The sequence below is a fragment of the Pecten maximus genome, chromosome 11 (assembly GCF_902652985.1).
Source record: "Pecten maximus chromosome 11, xPecMax1.1, whole genome shotgun sequence".
In the NCBI taxonomy this organism is placed as follows: Eukaryota; Metazoa; Mollusca; class Bivalvia; order Pectinida; family Pectinidae; genus Pecten; species Pecten maximus.
Genome location: NC_047025.1, coordinates 43,818,032 through 43,845,105, shown reverse-complemented (window position 1 = coordinate 43,845,105; position 27,074 = coordinate 43,818,032). Strand labels below are relative to the sequence as shown.

General features: G+C 38.8%; 1 protein-coding gene across 3 annotated transcripts in view; it reads left to right on the top strand.

Annotated features, from left to right (window-relative positions):
• The window catches only part of LOC117337883 (septin-7-like), an 86,447-nt gene that overhangs the window by 43,997 nt on the left and 15,376 nt on the right, over nt 1-27,074 (top strand). For all 3 annotated transcript variants that reach the window (XM_033899028.1, XM_033899027.1, XM_033899026.1), the window contains exons 3-7: nt 21,373-21,479; nt 23,194-23,294; nt 25,378-25,512; nt 26,227-26,344; nt 26,515-26,607. In XM_033899028.1, coding sequence (XP_033754919.1) covers nt 21,373-21,479; nt 23,194-23,294; nt 25,378-25,512; nt 26,227-26,344; nt 26,515-26,607 — 554 coding nt within the window. The remainder of the gene's footprint in view (nt 1-21,372; nt 21,480-23,193; nt 23,295-25,377; nt 25,513-26,226; nt 26,345-26,514; nt 26,608-27,074) is intronic.

Genomic DNA, 27,074 nt, shown 5'->3' with positions numbered 1-27,074 from the left:
CTTCAGTGTAAAGTTTGGAGGTCATTGCTTCTTTGTAAAGTTAATTTGGAGGTCATGGCTTAAGTGTATTTTTAAGTTTGGAGGTCATGGCTTCAGTGTAAAGTTTGAAGGTCATGGCTTCAGTGTAAATTTTGGGGGTCATGGCTTCAGTGTAACGTTTGGAGGTCATGGCTTCAGTGTAAAGATTGAAGGTCATAGCTTCAGTATAAAGATTGAAGGTCATGGCGTCAAGACTTTCTGTTACATACTGGGGCCCTAATGGCCCTAATCATAACCTGAACAGTACATGTCTGTTACACGCTGGGGTATGTAACCTGTACAGTACATGTCTGTTACACACTGGGGTATGTAACCTGTACAGTCCATGTCTGTTACACACTGGGGCCCTAATTATAACCTGTACGGTACATGTCTGTTACACACTGGGGCCCTAATTATAACCTGTACAGTACATGTCTGTTACACGCTGGGGCCCTAATCATAACCTGTACGGTACATGTCTGTTACACACTGGGGTATGTAACCTGTACAGTACATGTCTGTTACACACTGGGGTATGTAACCTGTACGGTACATGTCTGTTACACACTGGGGCCCTAATCATAACCTGTACGGTACATGTCTGTTACACACTGGGGCCCTAATCATAACCTGTACGGTACATGTCTGTTACACACTGGGGCCCTAATTATAACCTGTACGGTACATGTCTGTTACAAACTGGGGCCCTAATCATAACCTGTACGGTACATGTCTGTTACACACTGGGGCCCTAATCATAACCTGTACGGTACATGTCTGTTACACACTGGGGCCCTAATTATAACCTGTACGGTACATGTCTGTTACACACTGGGGCCCTAATTATAACCTGTACAGTACATGTCTGTTACACACTGGGACCCTAATTATAACCTGTACGGTACATGTCTGTTACACACTAGTACTGGGGCCCTAATTATAACCTGTACGGTACATGTCTGTTACACACTGGGGCCCTAATTATAACCTGTACGGTACATGTCTGTTACACACTAGTACTGGGGCCCTAATTATAACCTGTACGGTACATGTCTGTTACACACTGGGGCCCTAATCATAACCTGTACGGTACATGTCTGTTACACGCTGGGGCCCTAATTATAACCTGTACGGTACATGTCTATTACACACTTGGGCCCTAATAATAACCTGTACGGTACATGTCTGTCACACACTGGGGTATGTAACCTGTACAGTACATGTCTGTTACACACTGGGGTATGTAACCTGTACGGTACATGTCTGTTACACACTGGGGCCCTAATTATAACCTGTACGGTACATGTCTGTCACACACTGGGGCCCTAATTATAACCTGTACGGTACATGTCTGTCACACACTGGGGTATGTAACCTGTACAGTACATGTCTGTTACACACTGGGGTATGTAACCTGTACGGTACATGTCTGTTACACACTGGGGCCCTAATAATAACCTGTACGGTACATGTCTATTACACACTGGGGCCCTAATAATAACCTGTACGGTACATGTCTGTTACACACTGGGGCCCTAATAATAACCTGTACGGTACATGTCTATTACACACTGGGGCCCTAATAATAACCTGTACGGTACATGTCTGTCCCACACTGGGGTATGTAACCTGTACGGTACATGTCTGTTACACACTGGGGCCCTAATTATAACCTGTACGGTACATGTCTGTTACACACTGGGGCCCTAATTATAACCTGTACGGTACATGTCTGTTACATACTGGGGTATGTAACCTGTACAGTACATGTCTGTTACACACTGGGGCCCTAATTATAACCTGTACGGTACATGTCTGTTACATACTGGGGTATGTAACCTGTACAGTACATGTCTGTTACACACTGGGGCCCTAATTATAACCTGTACGGTACATGTCTGTTACACACTGGGGTATGTAACCTGTACGGTACATGTCTGTTACACACTGGGGCCCTAATGGCCCTAATTATAACCTGTACGGTGCATGTCTGTTACACACTGGGGCCCTAATTATAACCTGTACGGTACATGTCTGTTACACACTGGGGTATGTAACCTGTACGGTACATGTCTGTCACACACTGGGGCCCTAATTATAACCTGTACGGTACATGTCTGTCACACACTGGGGTATGTAACCTGTACAGTACATGTCTGTTACACACTGGGGTATGTAACCTGTACGGTACATGTCTGTTACACACTGGGGCCCTAATAATAACCTGTACGGTACATGTCTATTACACACTGGGGCCCTAATAATAACCTGTACGGTACATGTCTATTACACACTGGGGCCCTAATAATAACCTGTACGGTACATGTCTGTCACACACTGGGGTAATGTAACCTGTACGGTACATGTCTGTTACACACTGGGGCCCTAATTATAACCTGTACGGTACATGTCTGTTACACACTGGGGCCCTAATTATAACCTGTACGGTACATGTCTGTTACATACTGGGGTATGTAACCTGTACAGTACATGTCTGTTACACACTGGGGCCCTAATTATAACCTGTACGGTACATGTCTGTTACATACTGGGGTATGTAACCTGTACAGTACATGTCTGTTACACACTGGGGCCCTAATTATAACCTGTACGGTACATGTCTGTTACACACTGGGGTATGTAACCTGTACGGTACATGTCTGTTACACACTGGGGCCCTAATGGCCCTAATTATAACCTGTACGGTGCATGTCTGTTACACACTGGGGCCCTAATTATAACCTGTACGGTACATGTCTGTTACACACTGGGGTATGTAACCTGTACGGTACATGTCTGTCACACACTGGGGCCCTAATTATAACCTGTACGGTACATGTCTGTCACACACTGGGGTATGTAACCTGTACAGTACATGTCTGTTACACACTGGGGTATGTAACCTGTACAGTACATGTCTGTTACACACTGGGGCCCTAATAATAACCTGTACGGTACATGTCTATTACACACTGGGGCCCTAATAATAACCTGTACGGTACATGTCTGTTACACACTGGGGCCCTAATAATAACCTGTACGGTACATGTCTATTACACACTGGGGCCCTAATAATAACCTGTACGGTACATGTCTGTCACACACTGGGGTATGTAACCTGTACGGTACATGTCTGTTACACACTGGGGCCCTAATTATAACCTGTACGGTACATGTCTGTTACACACTGGGGCCCTAATTATAACCTGTACGGTACATGTCTGTTACATACTGGGGTATGTAACCTGTACAGTACATGTCTGTTACACACGTGCACTGGGACCCTAATTATAACCTGTACGGTACAAGTCTGTTACACACTGGGGTATGTAACCTGTACGGTACATGTCTGTTACACACTGGGGCCCTAATTATAACCTGTACGGTACAAGTCTGTTACACACTGGGGTATGTAACCTGTACGGTACATGTCTGTCACACACTGGGGCCCTAATTATAACCTGTACGGTACATGTCTGATACACACTGGGGTGTTTAATGTAACCTGTACGGTACATGTCTGTTACACACTGGGGCCCTATTTATAACCTGTACGGTACATGTCTGTTACACACTGGGGTATGTAACCTGTACAGTATACACTATAGCCCAGACAAATTTGTGTTTATCATTAGCTCTATGGTATTTGTCTGCCAGCAGAAGTGGTGTGTGGTTTAGATGCCTGCCAGATAAACAGTCTTTGCTGAAATCCAGTATAGCCTGTATTGGTCCATTAGAAGCACACAGCCAGATGTTACCGTTTTAATCATAGAGTGACATATGGTTTAATTACATCTTAGGAATGTTATACTTTGAAATAATAAACTTTAACACTGTTAAATATACACTAAACCCCAACATAACACACAAGATTTGAACAGAGCTGAAATTGCCTTAATTAAATGTTAATAATTATATAATATATAATATATCTCCCCTTCATTGTTATGATTGAGTTTGTCCTGAGCATCATTTCAAATTGTGTTACTAAGAAAGGAAGAAATCATAAATTTCTAGTTTAACGAGACATCAGTAAGTCACAAACTGTTACTAAGAGGAGAAGGAATGATACATTTCTAGTTTAACGAGACATCAGTAAGTCACAAACTGTTACTAAGAGGAGAAGGAATGATACATTTCTAGTTTAACGAGACATCAGTAAGTCACAAACTGTTACTAAGAGGAGAAGGAATGATACATTTCTAGTTTAACGAGACATCAGTAAGTCACAAACTGTTACTAAGAGGAGAAGGAATGATACATTTCTAGTTTAACGAGACATCAGTAAGTCAAACTGTTACTAAGAGGAGAAGGAATGATACATTTCTAGTTTAACGAGACATCAGAAGTTGTGGATTAAAAAAAGAAATGTGAACAATCTACTGAAATCTACATATAACTTTGCATTAACGAGGTCTGTATTAAATCAAAGGAGGTCTGTATTAACGAGGTCTGTCCATTTGTTTCTGAGAAATATAAGCATAGTATACAGATATCAAATAAGATAATATCAATGTTATGTGTTGATGTTGAGTTCCTAAAGTCAATGTCACTGTTTGTCCAGTTTGTATTTGATGAGTTTGCTAATTTGACCTATAAACACATGCGTTTGAGTGATTGTGGTATTATATATATACAGTAATAATTACTTATCCAACAAAAAACATACGTTTTTATATTGTGTGTGTTGTAATGAATTTGTGGCATGTTAAACCAGAAGTCTGGCTGAGATGAAGATAAGTATCCTTATACTCTGCTGCCCAGACATATATGTAAGGGTGTGTTGTCTCCATCTCCAGCTTGTCAAACATCTCTGTATCCCTCCCCCATCCTCACTGCCCCCTCCACCCACCACCACCACCACCACCACTAATCTCTTGTAACCTCCCCCCCCCCCCCCCCCCCCTTACTCTCTTCTATAGTCCCTTCCTCTTTCCTTGCTACATGTATATCCCCACCCCCTACAGCTGTCAGTGGGACAGAAAAAGGTTATCTATTATTTGGGGTTATCTACACATGTAATGCATGGTCTCTTCAAGATTTTCTGTTGAGGATTCAAAGATAAAAACTTAAAATCATAAAAAATGAGATTCAGCAAATTTGAAATAGACCATACAGCATACCAGTGGGATGACTGTGTACAGATAGTTTATAGTCGTGAAGGGATGGGTGTAGATATTGTATAGGAACTGGTTTATAGTCATGTTGTGAAGGGATGGGTGTAGATATTGTATAGGAACTGGTTTATAGTCATGTTGTGAAGGGATGGGTGTAGATATTGTATAGGAACTGGTTTATAGTCATGTTGTGAAGGGATGGGTGTAGATATTGTATAGGAACTGGTTTATAGTCATGTTGTGAAGGGATGGGTGTAGATATTGTATAGGAACTGGTTTATAGTCATGTTGTGAAGGGATGGGTGTAGATATTGTATAGGAACTGGTTTATAGTCATGTTGTGAAGGGATGGGTGTAGATATTGTATAGGAACTGGTTTATAGTCATGTTGTGAAGGGATGGGTGTAGATATTGTATAGGAACTGGTTTATAGTCATGTTGTGAAGGGATGGGTGTAGATATTGTATAGGAACTGGTTTATAGTCATGTTGTGAAGGGATGGGTGTAGATATTGTATAGGAACTGGTTTATAGTCATGTTGTGAAGGGATGGGTGTAGATATTGTATAGGAACTGGTTTATAGTCATGTTGTGAAGGGATGGGTGTAGATATTGTATAGGAACTCCAGTTATAGCCAGTGACATCACAGAGAGAAGAGTAAAGGTCCAGATCTGGTGACAACAGAGATAGTATACACTGCCCTATGTGGCATCATCAGTACACAGTATGTTATCCTGTAGTACATCTTTTCCACAGTTTTTACAGACATAAGAGATATATGGACAGATGGCTGCTGAATGAATGTTGGGATAGTTATAGTACTATTGATCATATTAGGCGCAGCCAGGGACAAAATGGGCACAACATGCAAGTGCTTTCTGGTGAATGAGTCATTTATACCTAAACATCAATGAGTTCAGTCCTAGAATAAGTGTTATACTGCTTCTCAAGGCATTCTGTTGTATAGAAAGTCTACAGGCAGGACAGCTGTATATATATATATATAGAATATCACCATGCATGCAGCTACATGTCTCATCTAGTTAGTAACATAATGAGAATGCTGTGCTACACAAAATAGCAATTAGCATTAATGGCTATTACACAGTACTAGAGACAAATTAGCAAATAGCATTGAGGACTATATACACAGTACTAAACAAAATAGCAATTAACATTGAGGGCCTTTACCATACTAGATATAATAGCAGTTAACACTGACAGAAATTACTATATTAGGCAAAATAGCAATTAGCATTGAGGACCATTACCATACTAGACATAATAGCAATTAGCATTGAGGACCATTACTGTACTAGACATAATAGCAATTAGCATTGAGGACCATAACTGTACTAAACAAAAATAGCTATTAACATTGAGGACCATTATGTACTAGACAAAATAACAATTAGCATTTAGGGCTATTACAGTACTAGACTTTATAGTAATCAGCACTGACAGAATTGATTTTGTTAGGCAAAATAGCAATTAGCATCAAGGGCCATTACTGTTACACTCGGGCACTCTATTGGTAGATTTCATCAGGTTAGCAAGTAGATTTTATACCATTTTGATTTTAATTTATTGATGTAAATGTTTAAAGCTTGAAACTTGTTCAATCTTTTGTGACATGATTATGTATTTGGTGGAAAAATGATTGTAAAAACTTGGATCCTGTGTTGTTAGTGGCAGCCATGGAGTTGTCTCAGGAAAATAGGAGCCAATTGAGTTGCCAGTAGTAGTCATAACAATGACAAAGGTATAGCCATATGCATGGTATAGCTGTGGTGTTGTCAGTGGTAGCCATATGGTATAGCTGTTGTGTGTCAGTGGTAGCCATATGGTATAGCTGTGGTGTTGTCAGTGGTAGCCATATGGTTTAGCTGTTGTGTTGTCAGTGGTAGCCATACGGTATATATAGCTGTGTTGTAATTAGTAGCAATATGGTATAGCTGTGGTGTTGTCAGTACAGTGTAGCTGTGGTGTTGTCAGTGGTAGTCATATGGTATAGCTGTGGTGTTGTCAGTGGTAGCCATATGGTATAGCTGTGGTGTTTTCAGTGGTAGCCATACGGTATAGCTGTGGTGTTGTCAGTGGTAGCCATACGGTATAGCTGTGGTGTTGTCAGTGGTAGCCATATGGTATAGCTGTGGTGTTGTCAGTGGTAGCCATATGGTATAGCTGTGTTGTTGTCAGTAGTTGCCATATGGTATAGCTGTGGTGTTGTCAGTGCCATACGGTGAAGCTGTGGTGTTGTCATTGGTAGCCATATGGTATAGCTGTGTTGTTGTCAGTAGTTGCCATATGGTATAGCTGTGTCGTTGTCAGTAGTAGCCATATGGTATAGCAGTGTTGTTGTCAGTAGTAACCATATGGTAAAGCTGTGTTGTTGTCAGTAGTTGCCATATGGTATAGCTGTGTTGTTGTCAGTAGTAGCCATATGGTATAGCTGTGTTGTCAGTAGTAGCCATATGGTATAGCTGTGGTGTTGTCAGTAGTAGCAATACTGTATAGCTGTGATGTTGTCATTGGTAGCCATATGGTATAGCTGTGGTGTTGTCAGTGGGAGCCATATGGTATAGCTGTGTTGTTGTCAGTAGTAGCCATATGGTATAGCTGTGTTGTCAGTAGTAGAAATATGGTATAGCTGTCATGTTGCCAGTGGTAGCCATATGGTATAGCTGTGTTGTTGTCAGTAATAGCCATATGGTATAGCTGTGGTGTTGTCAGTAGTAGCAATAATGTATAGCTGTGGTGTTGTCAGTAGTAGCCATATGGTATAGCTGTGTTATTGTCAGTGGTAGCCATATGGTATAGCTGTGTTGTTGTCAGTGGTAGCCATATGGTATAGCTGTGTTGTTGTCAGTGGTAGTCATATGGTATAGCTGTGGTGTTGTCAGTGGTAGTCATATGGTATAGCTGTGGTGTTGTCAGTGGTAGCCATATGGTATAGCTGTGGTGTTGTCAGTATGGTATAGCTGTGGTGTTGTCAGTACAGTATAGCTGTGGTGTTGTCAGTGGTAGCCATATGGTATAGCTGTGGTGTTGTCAGTGGTAGCCATATGGTATAGCTGTGGTGTTGTCAGTAGTAGCAATACGGTATAGCTGTGGTGTTGTCAGTAGTAGCAATACGGTATAGCTGTGGTGTTGTCAGTGGTAGTCATATGGTATAGCTGTGGTGTTGTCAGTGGTAGCCATATGGTATAGCTGTGGTGTTGTCAGTATGGTATAGCTGTGGTGTTGTCAGTACAGTATAGCTGTGGTGTTGTCAGTGGTAGCCATATGGTATAGCTGTGGTGTTGTCAGTGGTAGTCATATGGTATAGCTGTGGTGTTGTCAGTATGGTATAGCTGATGTTGTCAGTGGTAGCCATATGGTATAGCTGTGGTGTTGTCAGTGGTAGCCATACGGTATAGCTGTGGTGTTGTCAGTAGTAGCCATATGGTATAGCTGTGGTGTTGTCAGTAGTAGCCATACGGTATAGCTGTGGTGTTGTCAGTGGTAGCCATACAGTATAGCTGTGGTGTTGTCAGTGGTAGCCATATGGTAAAGCTGTGGTGTTGTCAGTGGTAGCCATAAGGTATAGCTGTGATGTTGTCAGTGCACGTGGTAGCCATAAGGTATAGCTGTGGTGTTGTCAGTGGTAGCCATATGGTATAGCTGTTGTGTTGTCAGTATGGTATAGCTGTGGTGTTGTCAGTGGTAGCCATATGGTATAGCTGTGGTGTTGTCAGTGGTAGCCATATGGTATAGGATTCCCCAAACATAGCCCTGATTACACAACAGTTATTATCATTGCCAGGAATTCAGTAAAACAAGTGATCATTCTACGGGCTTTGGATGGTGTAACATTTCTGTGTTGGGCGTATCTCTTGAAAGTCTTCCTGTGTTTATGTAAAAGATCATGCCATGCTCCTACATTATTGGAGGGGGAGAAAAACACAAATATCTTAATAAAAAAGTGAGTATGAAATGTTACCACAGAAATGGTAACAATGCAATATTGTTCTAACATCTGTAAATTGACATGTGATTACTTTAAACTCCAAAATCTTTATTTGTGAGATTTGTGTGTCTGGTTTAAAGTCTTACAAGAAAATACTTATTGTACATGTTGTTGTGTCCAGGGATGGGAATGGGAAGTTTATTTCCTCTGCCATAATTTGATTATAAGTGCATAGAGTAAAATATGTTATATTTCATGCAAGCAGAATTTCTGTATCACTAGCGACATTTTATAAACTACTTTCTTCTGATTTGTCACATGTTGTTTAGAAATCTATGGAATGCTGCTGCTTCACAAACACTTGTTTTCTGTATAATGCTTGATTATTACAAATGTTAAAGTCCACAGCACATGTACTGTTTTTGTAGACATTGGCCTCGCTATCATCAGCATCGTCATCACTGTTGGCTGATTACATGTCTCAGCAGACTTAATTCATACCAGACATAATTGGATGTCATTATCATTTCTGTCACAGTGCCAGACTTATAACCATGCACGACTAATCACACATTCTCAATCATCAGTGACATCTTAATGTAGATTATCTGTACACCATGGAAATTAGAATATTGATTCATTTCTAATAATTACATATGGTAATCATTATTTGGTACTTTAAGTTGTCCTGTCATTATGAAACATTATAGTTCACCAAACACTCTTGATTCAGTCTGATCTGAAGTCCATATTACTTCTGGTTATTTAATGTAAGGATACTTGAATGCCTTAGGGGCAGTTCTGGTTATTTAACGTAAGGATACTTGAATGTCTTAGGGGCAGTTTATCTAATCCTCAACATGATAGCCTTTCTATTAAATTAATAACTTAAAATTTCTGTTAAATATTCAGGAAATATTAAAAGTAATTTTGAAGTAGACATGGAATATACAGGTAGTTTGGAATGGTTCAGATGGATACCTTACAATATCACATATACAGGTAGTGTGGAATGGTTCAGATGGATACCTTACAATATCAAATATACAGGTAGTGTGGAATGGTTCAGATGGATACCTTACAATATCAAATATACAGGTTAGTGTGGAATGGTTCAGATGGATACCTTACAATATCACATATACAGTTAGTGTGGAATGGTTCAGATGGATACCTTACAATATCAAATATACAGGTAGTTTGGAATGGTTCAGATGGATACCTTACAATATCACATATACAGGTAGTGTGGAATGGTTCAGATGGATACCTTACACTATCACATATACAGGTAGTGTGGAATGGTTCAGATGGATACCTTACAATATCACATATACAGGTAGTGTGGAATGGTTCAGATGGATACCTTACAATATCACATATACAGGTAGTGTGGAATGGTTCAGATGGATACCTTACAATATCAAATATACATGTAGCTTGGAATGGTTCAGATGGATACCTTACAATATCAAATATACAGGTAGTGTGGAATGGTTCAGATGGATACCTTACAATATCACATATACAGGTAGTGTGGAATGGTTCAGATGGATACCTTACAATATCAAATATACAGGTAGTGTACATGTGGAATGGTTCAGATGGATACCTTACAATATCAAATATACAGGTAGTGTACATGTGGAATGGTTCAGATGGATACCTTACAATATCACATATACAGGTAGTGTGGAATGGTTCAGATGGATACCTTACAATATCAAATATACAGGTAGTTTGGAATGGTTCAGATGGATACCTTACAATATCACATATACAGGTAGTGTGGAATGGTTCAGATGGATACCTTACAATATCACATATACAGGTAGTGTGGAATGGTTCAGATGGATACCTTACAATATCAAATATACAGGTAGTTTGTATGGTTCAGATGGATACCTTACAATATCAAATATACAGGTAGTGTGGAATGGTTCAGATGGATACCTTACAATATCAAATATACAGGTAGTTTGGAATGGTTCAGATGGATACCTTACACTATCAAATATACAGGTAGTGTGGAATGGTTCAGATGGATACCTTACAATATCACATATACAGGTAGTGTGGAATGGTTCAGATGGATACCTTACAATATCACATATACAGGTAGTGTGGAATGGTTCAGATGGATACCTTACAATATCAAATATACAGGTAGTTTGGAATGGTTCAGATGGATACCTTACAATATCAAATATACAGGTAGTGTACATGTGGAATGGTTCAGATGGATACCTTACAATATCAAATATACAGGTAGTTTGGAATGGTTCAGATGGATACCTTACAATATCAAATATACAGGTAGTGTGGAATGGTTCAGATGGATACCTTACAATATCACATATACAGGTAGTGTGGAATGGTTCAGATGGATACCTTACAATATCAAATATACAGGTAGTGTGGAATGGTTCAGATGGATACCTTACAATATCAAATATACAGGTAGTGTGGAATGGTTCAGATGGATACCTTACAATATCACATATACAGGTAGTGTGGAATGGTTCAGATGGATACCTTACAATATCAAATATACAGGTAGTGTGGAATGGTTCAGATGGATACCTTACAATATCACATATACAGGTAGTGTGGAATGGTTCAGATGGATACCTTACAATATCACATATACAGGTAGTGTGGAATGGTTCAGATGGATACCTTACAATATCAAATATACAGGTAGTGTGGAATGGTTCAGATGGATACCTTACAATATCAAATATACAGGTAGTGTGGAATGGTTCAGATGGATACCTTACAATATCACATATACAGGTAGTGTGGAATGGTTCAGATGGATACCTTACAATATCAAATATACAGGTAGTTTGGAATGGTTCAGATGGATACCTTACAATATCAAATATACAGGTAGTTTGGAATGGTTCAGATGGATACCTTACAATATCAAATATACAGGTAGTGTGGAATGGTTCAGATGGATACCTTACAATATCACATATACAGGTAGTGTGGAATGGTTCAGATGGATACCTTACAATATCACATATACAGGTAGTGTGGAATGGTTCAGATGGATACCTTACAATATCACATATACAGGTAGTGTGGAATGGTTCAGATGGATACCTTACAATATCAAATATACAGGTAGTGTGGAATGGTTCAGATGGATACCTTACAATATCAAATATACAGGTAGTGTGGAATGGTTCAGATGGATACCTTACAATATCAAATATACAGGTAGTGTGGAATGGTTCAGATGGATACCTTACAATATCAAATATACAGGTAGTGTGGAATGGTTCAGATGGATACCTTACACTATCACATATACAGGTAGTGTGGAATGGTTCAGATGGATACCTTACAATATCACATATACAGGTAGTTTGGAATGGTTCAGATGGATACCTTACAATATCACATATACAGGTAGTGTGGAATGGTTCAGATGGATACCTTACAATATCAAATATACAGTTAGTGTGGAATGGTTCAGATGGATACCTTACAATATCAAATATACAGGTAGTTTGGAATGGTTCAGATGGATACCTTACAATATCACATATACAGGTAGTGTGGAATGGTTCAGATGGATACCTTACAATATCAAATATACAGGTAGTGTGGAATGGTTCAGATGGATACCTTACAATATCAAATATACAGGTAGTGTGGAATGGTTCAGATGGATACCTTACACTATCACATATACAGGTAGTGTGGAATGGTTCAGATGGATACCTTACAATATCACATATACAGGTAGTTTGGAATGGTTCAGATGGATACCTTACAATATCACATATACAGGTAGTGTGGAATGGTTCAGATGGATACCTTACAATATCAAATATACAGTTAGTGTGGAATGGTTCAGATGGATACCTTACAATATCAAATATACAGGTAGTTTGGAATGGTTCAGATGGATACCTTACAATATCACATATACAGGTAGTTTGGAATGGTTCAGATGGATACCTTACAATATCACATATACAGGTAGTGTGGAATGGTTCAGATGGATACCTTACAATATCAAATATACAGTTAGTGTGGAATGGTTCAGATGGATACCTTACAATATCAAATATACATGTAGTGTGGAATGGTTCAGATGGATACCTTACAATATCAAATATACAGGTAGTGTGGAATGGTTCAGATGGATACCTTACAATATCGAATATACAGGTAGTTTGGAATGGTTCAGATGGATACCTTACAATATCAAATATACAGGTAGCTTGGAATGGTTCAGATGGATACCTTACAATATCAAATATACAGTTAGTGTGGAATGGTTCAGATGGATACCTTACAATATCAAATATACAGGTAGTGTGGAATGGTTCAGATGGATACCTTACAATATCACATATACAGGTAGTGTGGAATGGTTCAGATGGATACCTTACAATATCACATATACAGGTAGTGTGGAATGGTTCAGATGGATACCTTACAATATCACATATACAGGTAGTTTGGAATGGTTCAGATGGATACCTTACAATATCAAATATACAGGTAGTGTGGAATGGTTCAGATGGATACCTTACAATATCAAATATACAGGTAGTGTGGAATGGTTCAGATGGATACCTTACAATATCACATATACAGGTAGTGTGGAATGGTTCAGATGGATACCTTACAATATCAAATATACAGGTAGTGTGGAATGGTTCAGATGGATACCTTACAATATCACATATACAGGTAGTGTGGAATGGTTCAGATGGATACCTTACAATATCACATATACAGGTAGTTTGGAATGGATGGATACCTTACAAGAACACACTCAAAAACTTTTGTGCTGCAAGCTTCAAAACACATATCTAGCTACTGGAAGGAAATTAGTTTCATTAAGGTGGATGAACTGGAAAATTACTTTTCAGTAAAGCTAACTGGCAGAGAAAAATTCATGTTTTATGATTAAATGATGAAAGGTGTGTACTTTAACTTTGTTGTCAGGAAATCTCCAGAAACTTGAATAATTCATGATACAGTTTTTTTCAGCTCCATATATCTGAAACTTGATGTAGGTTTCCCTTGGTCCCTTGTGCCCATATAATAATGAGTCTGATCAGGGCCCAGTTGTTCATAAGGTGATTAGCTTAATCACTTGTTTAGTGAAAATTTCATTTCTCATTTGTTGCAAAACCCTTGAGTATATCATCTTTAAACTATGCCAGCTAGTTGAATTACAGAATTTCATAAAGTTTTGTCAAGCTAGTTCAACAAGAAATTATTTTATCAGGATTTGAAAAAATGTTGTTAAAATGTGATTAGCCTAATCACCTTTTGAACAACTGGGTCCAGGAAAACAAAATGGCCAACAGTCAGCCATCTTGGATTTTGTCAGTTGAATTTTGTTATTTCTCTTTCGCAAACAGTAATTGAAGGATGTATTTCTTTAACTAGATATGTTGGTTTCTCTAGTTCCTTGTTGTGTGTTTGTAATTCTGAAAAAGATTTGTTGGGAATCAACAAAATGACCGACATGCAGATTAATTTTGTTATCATTTTTTATCAGTAGGTTGATGGATCTTTCTCAGATTTTGATATTGTAGGTTAAAACCTTTGATCCATACTTGGGTTTACTCAATTTTGAGATTGATCAAGAAAACAATGACCAAAATGCAGCCATCTTGGATTTTAGCAGTTGAAATTTGTTTTTGCCAAGGCATTCTTCAGAGATCGTCCTCAGATTTCATATACATGTATGTTCTCCATATTATTATCAAGAAAAAAAAAGAGGAAAGAAGGAAAAGTAGAGAGAAGATCAGTCTTACATGTATAGAACCAATATTAAAAGATCTTTTAGTGGTTGGTGCCAAGATCCTTCTGGAATCTTTTGTTAAAGTGGTATGAAATCATCAGGTCTGATCAGGCTTCATTTGTTGTTCATTTTGGTGCATTAGTATATGTATATATCATGAGTAATAGAGCAGCAAGCTGTATTTGGCTCCTACTCAAAACAGCCTGTTTTCATCACAATCATTTGGTTACTCTCAGCATAAAACCTGCATTTTAAACATTGACAATTATCTATAAAAGAATTTTAAGAGGTTTGTAGATTTATTGAGTAGGCCTCAAAATTAAAAACTAAAATTAGTTCTGAAATTTAAAAATCAAAATTTTGTTGAAAATGTAAATCAGAAGACATTGAACTTCAATAATTGACCATAAAGAGTGTTCAGAAAACCAGGTTGAGATCAGTCGACTGGTGGTCAGTTTTGATATTGACTGTAAACTAAGAGACCTGCTGGCATCTTCCTTATCCATGGTGGTGTAAAGGTTCAGATTTGTTGGTAATTTTGAACTAGTGCTGTTCAGCATGGCATTCCCTGTTTACAAACTACATCTGAAACCTTGGACATGAAATATATCAGATGATCAGCCCAACACCAGCTATAAATGTGTATGTGTTGAAAATGGCATAAAAACTAATGGCCTGGTACAAAGTGTAATTGATCATCACAAGTCCAGTGTAGCAGGTGCTTGTTGATGGAGCTGAGTTATGATTTCCTGTTATCTGTTACATGTACAGAAATAGCTGGCCACTTCCTGTGTGGGGAAGGAAACCAGTAGGTTGCTTTGTAATAACCAGAAGTATCCTCAACCCTACATTTATAAAAGTGTCCAGTAAATAGATTTGCCCTCTGCCCCACACTAAGATGTACACCTGGTGTTCGATTTATCTGTAGACATTGGTATCAATCAGTACATGTATTTTGACTTCTGTCTTGTCAAGGTCACATGTATTACTATAAAATAGCAGTAAACAGATCTGTCATCCATAACTACTCCAGTGATGGAGGTGGGGACTACTGACAGATGTCAGACCGGGAGATACACCATACATCCAAATAGATTGATAAAGTCAGATACAGATGCTTAAACCTAAGAACAATATTCCGCAGTCTGTTAACATTGTAGACTACCAAGTCCCCCTAACATTACTGGATAACATCTACATTGCGTACTACCAAATCTGACTCCCTAACATTACTGGATAACACCTACATTGTAGACTACCAAGTCTGACCCCCTAACATTACTGGATAACACATACATTGTGTACTACCAAGTCTGACCCCCTAACATTACTGGATAACACCTACATTGTGTACTACCAAGTCTGACCCCCTAACATTACTGGATAACACCTACATTGTGTACTACCAAGTCTGACCCCCTAACATTACTGGATAACACCTACATTGTGTACTACCAAGTCTGACCCCCTAACATTACTGGATAACACCTACATTGTGTACTACCAAGTCTGACCCCCTAACATTACTGGATAACACCTACATTGTAGACTACCAAGTCTGACCCCCTAACATTACTGGATAACACCTACATTGTGTACTACCAAGTCTGACCCCCTAACATTACTGGATAACACCTACATTGTGTACTACCAAGTCTGACTCCCTAACATTACTGGATAACACCTACATTGTGTACTACCAAGTCTGACCCCCTAACATTACTGGATAACACCTACATTGTAGACTACCAAGTCTGACCCCCTAACATTACTGGATAACACCTACATTGTAGACTACCAAGTCTGACTCCCTAACATTACTGGATAACACCTACATTGTGTACTACCAAGTCTGACCCCCTAACATTACTGGATAACACCTACATTGTAGACTACCAAGTCTGACCCCCTAACATTACTGGATAACACCTACATTGTGTACTACCAAGTCTGACCCCCTAACATTACTGGATAACACCTACATTGTGTACTACCAAGTCTGACCCCCTAACATTACTGGATAACACCTACATTGTAGACTACCAAGTCTGACCCCCTAACATTACTGGATAACACCTACATTGTGTACTACCAAGTCTGACCCCCTAACATTACTGGATAACATCTACATTGTAGACTACCAAGTCTGACCCCCTAACATTACTGGATAACACCTACATTGTGTACTACCAAGTCTGACCCCCTAACATTACTGGATAACACCTACATTGTAGACTACCAAGTCTGACCCCCTAACATTACTGGATAACACCTACATTGTAGACTACCAAGTCTGACTCCCTAACATTACTGGATAACACCTACATTGTGTACTACCAAGTCTGACCCCCTAACATTACTGGATAACACCTACATTGTAGACTACCAAATCTGACCCCCTAACATTACTGGATAACACCTACATTGTAGACTACCAAGTCTGACCCCCTAACATTACTGGATAACACCTACATTGTGTATTACCAAGTCTGACCCCCTAACATTACTGGATAGCATCTACATTGTGTACTACCAAGTCTGACTCCCTAACATTACTGGATAACACCTACATTGTGTACTACCAAGTCTGACTCCCTAACATTACTGGATAACATCTACATTGTGTACTACCAAGTCTGACTCCCTAACATTACTGGATAACACCTACATTGTGTACTACCAAGTCTGACCCCCTAACATTACTGGATAACATCTACATTGTAGACTACCAAGTCTGACTCCCTAACATTACTGGATAACATCTACATTGTGTACTACCAAGTCTGACTCCCTAACATTACTGGATAACATCTACATTGTAGACTACCAAGTCTGACCCCCTAACATTACTGGATAACACCTACATTGTAGACTACCAAGTCTGACTCCCTAACATTACTGGATAACACCTACATTGTGTACTACCAAGTCTGACCCCCTAACATTACTGGATAACATCTACATTGTGTACTACCAAGTCTGACTCCCTAACATTACTGGATAACATCTACATTGTGTACTACCAAGTCCCCCTAACATTACTGGATAACATCTACATTGTGTACTACCAAGTCTGACCCCCTAACATTACTGGATAACACCTACATTGTGTACTACCAAGTCTGACCCCCTAACATTACTGGATAACACCTACATTGTAGACTACCAAGTCTGACCCCCTAACATAACTGGATAACACCTACATTGTGTATTACCAAGTCTGACCCCCTAACATTACTGGATAACATCTACATTGTGTACTACCAAGTCTGACCCCCTAACATTACTGGATAACATCTACATTGTGTACTACCAAGTCTGACCCCCTAACATTACTGGATAACACCTACATTGTAGACTACCAAGTCTGACCCCCTAACATTACTGGATAACACCTACATTGTAGACTACCAAGTCTGACCCCCTAACATTACTGGATAACACCTACATTGTGTGTGGGTGTGGGTGTGGGTGTGGGGGGGGGGGGGGGTATGGGTGACACTGCACTACTTGCAAAAACACCTCGAAGAGGTCCTGCGCAGTCAACGACAATCAAATCATTGGGAACTTTTAAAAGAATCAACTGTTTCTGATTTCTATGATGAATCCTGATGCCAATAATTTTTTCACAAAAAAACAAAACACTGTCTCCTTCTGTAAAGCATTTGTTTGTAGTAATTGCATATGATTCATGATATGATATATGGCTTGAGACACCTGTGTTTGATATATGATTTTTTTTAAAAAGATTTAAATCATAGACAATTAATCATAGACAATTACCTGCTTTATCATTTAGTATTCCGAATTATTTTCTGTATGAATTATTAAGCTTATGACTGACTTACTGCCTAGTTTGTGCAAAGGGGGCGGGGGGGGGGGGGGGGGGGGGGGGGACTAGTACAGGTAACCGTACATACTCTGGTTGATGATTTTTTTTATTGCGACATTATAAGGTCACCTCACTGGTCGATAAAAATGGCCTTCTCCCATCAAATACTGTTTATATTTGATACTCGAAATGAAAGTGGAATACTGGTTGATTCTGGCATCATTTCCAAGAAAATACAAAAATGGCTGTGCTGGTTGAAGTGATTTTGAGGTGAAACATTGCTCGTTAGTCGTTTCTGTAACAAAGATTCCGATAGCATTAAAGAGGTGACATGATTTGAAGCAGTCATTATTGAAATGCTATATAACATGAATGTATGATCACTGACATTGACAAGGAAGGGCCCATTCATTGGTTACAAACAATTTAATAGTAATGGGAATGTCGCAGGGAAATAATTGCGAAAGATGAACCGTCAGAAGAACACTGGAAACATATATGTTTATAGATATGAAGAAGTTTACCATCATGCACAGCACATATGAGTGACCTATAGGCACTTTGATTTTATTTGAAAATGTTTGCAGATGGTGTAACAGGATTTGGTATATTAGGGAAATCTGTTCACAACAAAAATTTGGTACAATGGAGGGGGTGTCGATATACAACGGTGTCAATATTCACTGGTTGTCGATATATAATGGTTGTCAATATACAATGGTTGTCAATATACAATGGTTGTCAATATACAATGGTTGTTGATATAATGGTTGTCAATATACAATGGTTGTTGATATAATGGTTGTCAATATACAATGGTTGTTGATATAATGGTTGTCAATATACAATGGTTGTTGATATAATGGTTGTCGATATACAATGGTTGTCGATATACAATTGTTGCCATGGTGCCACTGCCCTGCAGGTAGGGCGTAAGAATTGTACCTGCTGCCCCCATTGCATGATCGTAAGAGACGACTAAACTTGGGATCTTATCTTTTCTCTTCTTTCTTAACAACTTTCTTCTTCCTAATGTCTCCCTTGACAATGCCTCACTTTTGGCCTTTAGTTGAGCGTTCGCCGCTGTGAGGAAGGTTTTGGGTTCTGTCCCCGAGACATACCAGAGTCTTTAAAAATGGTAGCTTAGCGCTCAGCATATTTGGAGTGGGACGACTGGTTCGCCCATTGTCAGTATAATGTGACTGGGTGGGGTGTGCTGCTGGGTGGATTCTGCAGTATGCTTCAGTGAGGTAGCACTATAAATCGGCAAAAGTTCCGGCCTATCACAAGGAGACTTAACACGAACATACCACAGCCTCCCAAAACACACATTAGCTCTCACCACACGCATGCATGTCGCATACACGGGAGGCCGTCCTTAAATGACCTTGGCTGTTAATAGGACGTTAAACAAAATAAACTAAACCAAACCAAACCATGGTGCCATATACAAGGGGAACTACGGTATAGCATCATACCTTTTTGGTTTCAAGAAGTACTACATCTATACCACTCAGGATAATGTATGTTATATAAGATTAGTATTCATGACCATTAACCAGAACCTTAGAGGATCTCCTTGGGGCTTCAGTAAATGCGCCCCCTTTCACTGCATCTGAGGGACACTTTGCCCCACACACACCATGTCATCAATCACCAATGTCCATGGTTACCAGTCTCCCATAAACACGTGATTCTTCTGCCAGTCAGTTACAATTTCACACACAGTATTCTTCTGGAAATTTGCCAGACCTGTTTGTGCATGAAGACATTTCTCTGATAAAAATAATGATTATATCAGGACTGTTGTTTTGTGTATCAGGGATTCTGTGAATGTGTGATTATGTGTGATTCTCTTTACATATTCTACACTAGTAACTGTCTTTAGGGTGTTAGGACTTCCATGTTGTAATGTAACCTATCACATATCTACAGACGTCAATGATCAGTGTTAAAGATTGTGCCACAGCAATCGAAGATGATATAAATTATTATGTATTGGACATGTCTTAGATTATGAGGAGAATATAGGCTGTTACACAAACTTTTAACACATGTAGAGTTTTAGGTGAGGATTTAGCTGTAGACAGACTAAAGGGAAGTAACCCACCCTGTAGAAATGAATCGGTGGTGGGCAGGATATAGTGTAGATTACTAATACCTTATGTAATCTCTCCAAGTATGAATCATGTTATCAAGTATCACAATAATTTATACTAAGGGTGAAACCTGATGTCCTTCATCATGTAGATAAATGTCAGAACAAAAGTAGGAAATCAAGTGAGCTATCTATCATTATGAAACATAATTTCTCCAGCTCAAATTACCCAGTATTTTCTCTGCCTGTTATAGAATTACTCAGTATTTTCTCTGCCTGTTATAGAATTACTCGGTATTTTCTCTGCCTGTTATAGAATTACTCAGTATTTTCTCTGCTTGTTATAGAATTACTCAATATTTTCTCTGCCTGTTATAGAATTACTCAGTATTTTCTCTGCCTGTTATAGAATTACTCTGTATTTTCTCTGCCTGTTATAGAATTACTCGGTATTTTCTCTGCCTGTTATAGAATTACTCAGTATTTTCTCTGCCTGTTATAGAATTACTCGGTATTTTCTAGCTCTTACAATCTCACTGTGCATATATTTAATTCTATCATATTTTCTTTCAGGTGAATCTGGATTAGGAAAATCGACCCTGATCAACTCCTTGTTCCTTTCTGACCTTTACAGTGGGGATTATCCTGGCCCATCCCATCGGATACAGAAAACAGTGAAGGTACTGTTGTCAGTATTCAGTAATCATAGAACTCGGGGTACTGTTGTCAGTATTCAGTAATCATAGAACTCGGGGTACTGTTGTCAGTATTCAGTAATCATAGAACTCAGGGTACTGTTGTCAGTATTCAGTAATCATATAACTCAGGGTACTGTTGTCAGTATTCAGTAATCATAGAACTCGGGGTACTGTTGTCAGTATTCAGTAATCATAGAACTCGGGGTACTGTTGTCAGTATTCAGTAATCATAGAACTCAGGCTACTGTTGTCAGTATTCAGTAATCATATAACTCAGGCTACTGTTGTCAGTATTCAGTAATCATAACTCGGGGTACTGTTGTCAGTATTCAGTAATCATAGAACTCAGGCTACTGTTGTCAGTATTCAGTAATCATAGAACTCGGGGTACTGTTGTCAGTATTCAGTAATCATATAACTCGGGGTACTGTTGTCAGTATTCAGTAATCATAGAACTCGGGGTACTGTTGTCAGTATTCAGTAATCATAGAACTCAGGCTACTGTTGTCAGTATTCAGTAATCATAGAACTCAGGCTACTGTTGTCAGTATTCAGTAATCATAGAACTCATGGTACTGTTGTCAGTATTCAGTAATCATAGAACTCGGGGTACTGTTGTCAGTATTCAGTAATCATAGAACTCATGGTACTGTTGTCAGTATTCAGTAATCATAGAACTCAGGGTACTGTTGTCAGTATTCAGTAATCATAGAACTCATGGTACTGTTGTCAGTATTCAGTAATCATAACTCGGGGTACTGTTGTCAGTATTCAGTAATCATAGAACTCAGGCTACTGTTGTCAGTATTCAGTAATCATAACTCGGGGTACTGTTGTCAGTATTCAGTAATCATAGAACTCATGGTACTGTTGTCAGTATTCAGTAATCATAACTCGGGGTACTGTTGTCAGTATTCAGTAATCATAGAACTCAAGGTACTGTTGTCAGTATTCAGTAATCATAGAACTCAGGGTACTGTTGTCAGTATTCAGTAATCATATAACTCAGGGTACTGTTGTCAGTATTCAGTAATCATATAACTCAGGGTACTGTTGTCAGTATTCAGTAATCATATAACTCAAGGTACTGTTGTCAGTATTCAGTAATCATAGAACTCGGGGTACTGTTGTCAGTATTCAGTAATCATAGAACAGTGTAAGGTTTTTCCGTATCTACCGTATCTACCTCAATACAACTATGACTATAGTGGAACCTCTGTAAACCAAACATGTATGGGATGCAAAACAATGATCTTGACCTACATTCAAGGTCACAGGGGTCAACTATGCTGAAATCTGTGAAGGACTTGATCAATGACCAAGAGGCCAAGAAACCTGGTATTTGTCCATTTAGCATGCAGGGAGTAGGATGAAGGACTATCAAGTTGTTTGAATGACCTTGTTCTTCATTCAAGATCACAGGGGCCAAATATGCTGAAATCAAATACCAAAATTGTTTAAATGAATTCTATAAACCTTCTCTTGTATTTAAATGAAAAAGTATTCAACTTAGCATCCACATCACTGACATAGATCACCATAAAGTTGCATTAGAAGAAGGCGAGCAATACAGGCTCATTGGGCCTCTTGCTGGAGTCTTCCCAAGTTTATTGGAGTCTTCTTGAGGTTATTGATTTACAATGTAATCTCACGAAAAAAAAGGTCCCTGTCTCAAAGATTTGTATATATTTTACAGGTTGAGACAACAAAAACAGTTCTGAAGGAAAATGGGGTACAATTACAACTGACGGTTGTGGACACACCAGGATTTGGGGATGCAGTAGACAATAGTAACTGGTAAGTGTATGTCGGAATAAGTTAAGCTACAACAATTGGACACACTAGTGAATGTAGACAGAGGTGGAATAGGATTATTACACTACATTACCACTAAGGTTCAGACATGATAAAATTTTCTTCTTCCTCTTCGATCAGTTTAGAGATCCCTTCGTGTGTACAAATATTACATGCAGTTACAGAAAAATTTACTATGGGGAAAATAATTACAAACCCTTACCACCAAGCTTATTGACTAGTCAGTTACTGTGTAATGTTGGAACCTCTGATGACAGGAAGAAAGACTTATGTACTGTCCAGGTCAATGACCCCTTCACACAAACACCTCATTAGATGGAAGTCAGCCCTATCCTATATCAGACTGGTAGATAAGTACCACTATTTCTCTGACACCCGGGCCTGGTAACTCAACTTTATACAGTCTAGTATTACGTGTAATGATGGAGTTTTTGTGATAGCTACTACAGCAGTAGAGAGACTTGTGTTCTATGTGTCATCCTGACAGTCACTGTATCAGAATACTGGTATCTGTTGTATCCCTTGATAAAATTAGATATTAGAAGGAAAGACATTAATAAAAGTGTGGAAACTAAAGTTATCAGTTATGGCCGGAGGATAGAAATATGTCACCTTTTCGAGTGTGTTTGACCTTGTAAGTAGGGTCAGTGTGTTTATCAGCCTCTCCTCAAGAGGCTACAATGTATAAAGTAAATACCTCCAAAACTAAACAAACCACCATGTTTATAAGATGTGATACTACTTGTGGCCCCGCCTCTGTCAGCTTTATTGCTGGGTTCACAGTGGCAGTTCTGTAGTATCATATTACAGGCAAGTAGAGATTTGGGGTCACTGCAGGTGAAGGGCTATAAAACTTGACCCCACTTCAGCCACCCTTACTGTGTGATCAGTGGCTGATAATACCTCTGGTCAAACAGAGGTCTTGTTGCCCACTTTGACCATTACAGCTTACTGATAATACCTCTGGTCAAACAGAGGTCTTGTTACCTACTTTGACCATTACAGCTTACTGATAATACCTCTGGTCAAACAGAGGTCTTGTTACCCAGTTTGACCATTACAACTTACTGATAATACCTCTGGTCAAACAGAGGTCTTGTTGCCCACTTTGACCATTACAGCTTACTGATAATACCTCTGGTCAAACAGAGGTCTTGTTACCCACTTTGACCATTACAGCTTACTGATAATACCTCTGGTCAAACAGAGGTCCTGTTACCCACTTTGACCATTACAACTTACTGATAATACCTCTGGTCAAACAGAGGTCTTGTTACCCACTTTGACCATTACAGCTTACTGATAATACGTCTGGTCAAACAGAGGTCTTGTTACCCACTTTGACCATTACAGCTTACTGATAATACCTCTGGTCAAACAGAGGTCTTGTTACCCACTTTGACCATTACAGCTTACTGATAATACGTCTGGTCAAACAGAGGTCTTGTTACCCACTTTGACCATTACAGATTACTGATAATACCTCTGGTCAAACAGAGGTCTTGTTGCCCAGTTTGACCATTACAGCTTACTGATAATACCTCTGGTCAAACAGAGGTCTTGTTACCCAGTTTGACCATTACAGATTACTGATAATACCTCTGGTCAAACAGAGGTCTTGTTGCCCAGTTTGACCATTACAGCTTACTGATAATACCTCTGGTCAAACAGAGGTCTTGTTACCCACTTTGACCATTACAGCTTACCTTACTGTTTATTTGACAAAGGCTGTTGGAGTTATCTCCCCTTGAAGTTAACCAACACCCTGAATCTAAATTTTTAAGTCCTCAAATTTATAACAAAGTCTCAGTGTTAATCTACAGTAGATTCTATTTCAGCAAGACGATTCCTTGTTAGTTATACAGGGTTTGTTGGGCGTGAGTTGTTAGTTATACAGGGTTTGTTGGGCGTGAGATGACCTGGTACAATGTATAGACATCAGCTTGGATATTTTGTTCTTTTTGGAGTTTCTCTGTGGCAGTTCATTTTTTTCTTTTTCAACCTGATAGTAAAGATACATCAATTGTTATCCTTATTGTACTGATAAAACATTTTGCTTTTACAGTTGGCAACCAGTTATTGACTTCATTGACAGCAAATATGATGATTACCTCAATTCCGAGTCGCGAGTTAGCCGGATCACAATGCCAGATTACAGAGTTCACACGTGTCTGTACTTCATCGCCCCGACAGGGCATGGGTAAGTCTCTCATCATCGCCCCGACAGGGCATGGGTAAGTCTCTCATCATCGCCCCGACAGGGCATGGGTAAGTCTCTCATCATCACCCCGACAGGGCATGGGTAGGTCTCTCAGACTCCTGAGACAAGTTAAATTATCGATCACAGACAGGACAAGTTAAATTATAGATCAGAGACGGGACAAGTTAAATTATAGATCAGAGACAGGACAAGTTAAATTATAGATCAGAGACGGGACAAGTTAAATTATAGATCACAGACAGGACAAGTTAAATTATAGATCAGAGACAGGACAAGTTAAATTATAGATCAGAGACGGGACAAGTTAAATTATAGATCAGAGACAGGACAAGTTAAATTATAGATCAGAGACGGGACAAGTTAAATTATAGATCAGATAGTTATTTTAATGGAAATATATGTGATAAGTTTTCTTTCGCCTCAACTTTCATGCCATATGAATGGGAAGATAGGTGATTTTTGTGTGTTATTCAATACATCAAATATAATTTACACCTGCCAGTCCTGTGTCATATACAGGATCTGTTTGATAGAAAGTACAGATACCGGAGTGACTCTATTTTACAAGTTGTACCATCAGTACATTTGTGTCTTAGTATATATATTCAGCTGGCTTTCTCAAACTACATTAAAACATGGATATGTCAAAGGGACCAAGTAAAATACTTAAATCTCATTTTCTGTTTTTTACAGGTTAAAACCGTTAGATGTAGAATTTATGAAAAGACTTCATGACAAAGTGAACATCATCCCTTTAATCGCCAAGGCTGATACACTCACACCAGACGAATGCAGGGAGTTCAAGAAGACTGTAAGTCACCTAGAATTTCTTTTTCTTTCTCCGAGTGAATAAAATTGAACTGCACTGTTATTATATATTATCATAAGTAACTGTTTGATACAGAAACATACATTTAAATATGATCATTCTAAATGAAATCACCTGCCATCCATTGTAAAATTCTCAATTTCTGTTGACAGATTTTAAATGAAATTGCTCGTCATAAGATCCGTATATATGAGTTTCCAGAATGTGATGAAGATGAGGACAGTAAAATACAGAAAAAATTAAGGGTGAGTAAAGTGATGAGCTGGGAGGTCAACATTCAGTAGTTATGAGTGTAATAGGTACATACATATATGGATTATGATAATCTATTCCCAGGGCCTTTTACTGATCTATTACAAAAAACTCAGACCTTACACTGTCCTACTAATAGAACTCATTAAATACATTATAGTTACATTGTTTATATGGTGATGGACCAACATACACTAACACATGTGTAAAGGTGATGGACCAACATACACTAACACATGTGTAAAGGTGATGGACCAACATACACTAACACATGTGTATAGGTGATGGATCAACATACACTAGTACATGTGTAAAGGTGATGGACCAACATACACTAACACATGTGTAAAGGTGATGGACCAACATACACTGACACATGTGTAAAGGTGATGGACCAACATACACTGACACATGTGTAAAGGTGATGGACCAACATACACTAACACATGTGTAAAGGTGA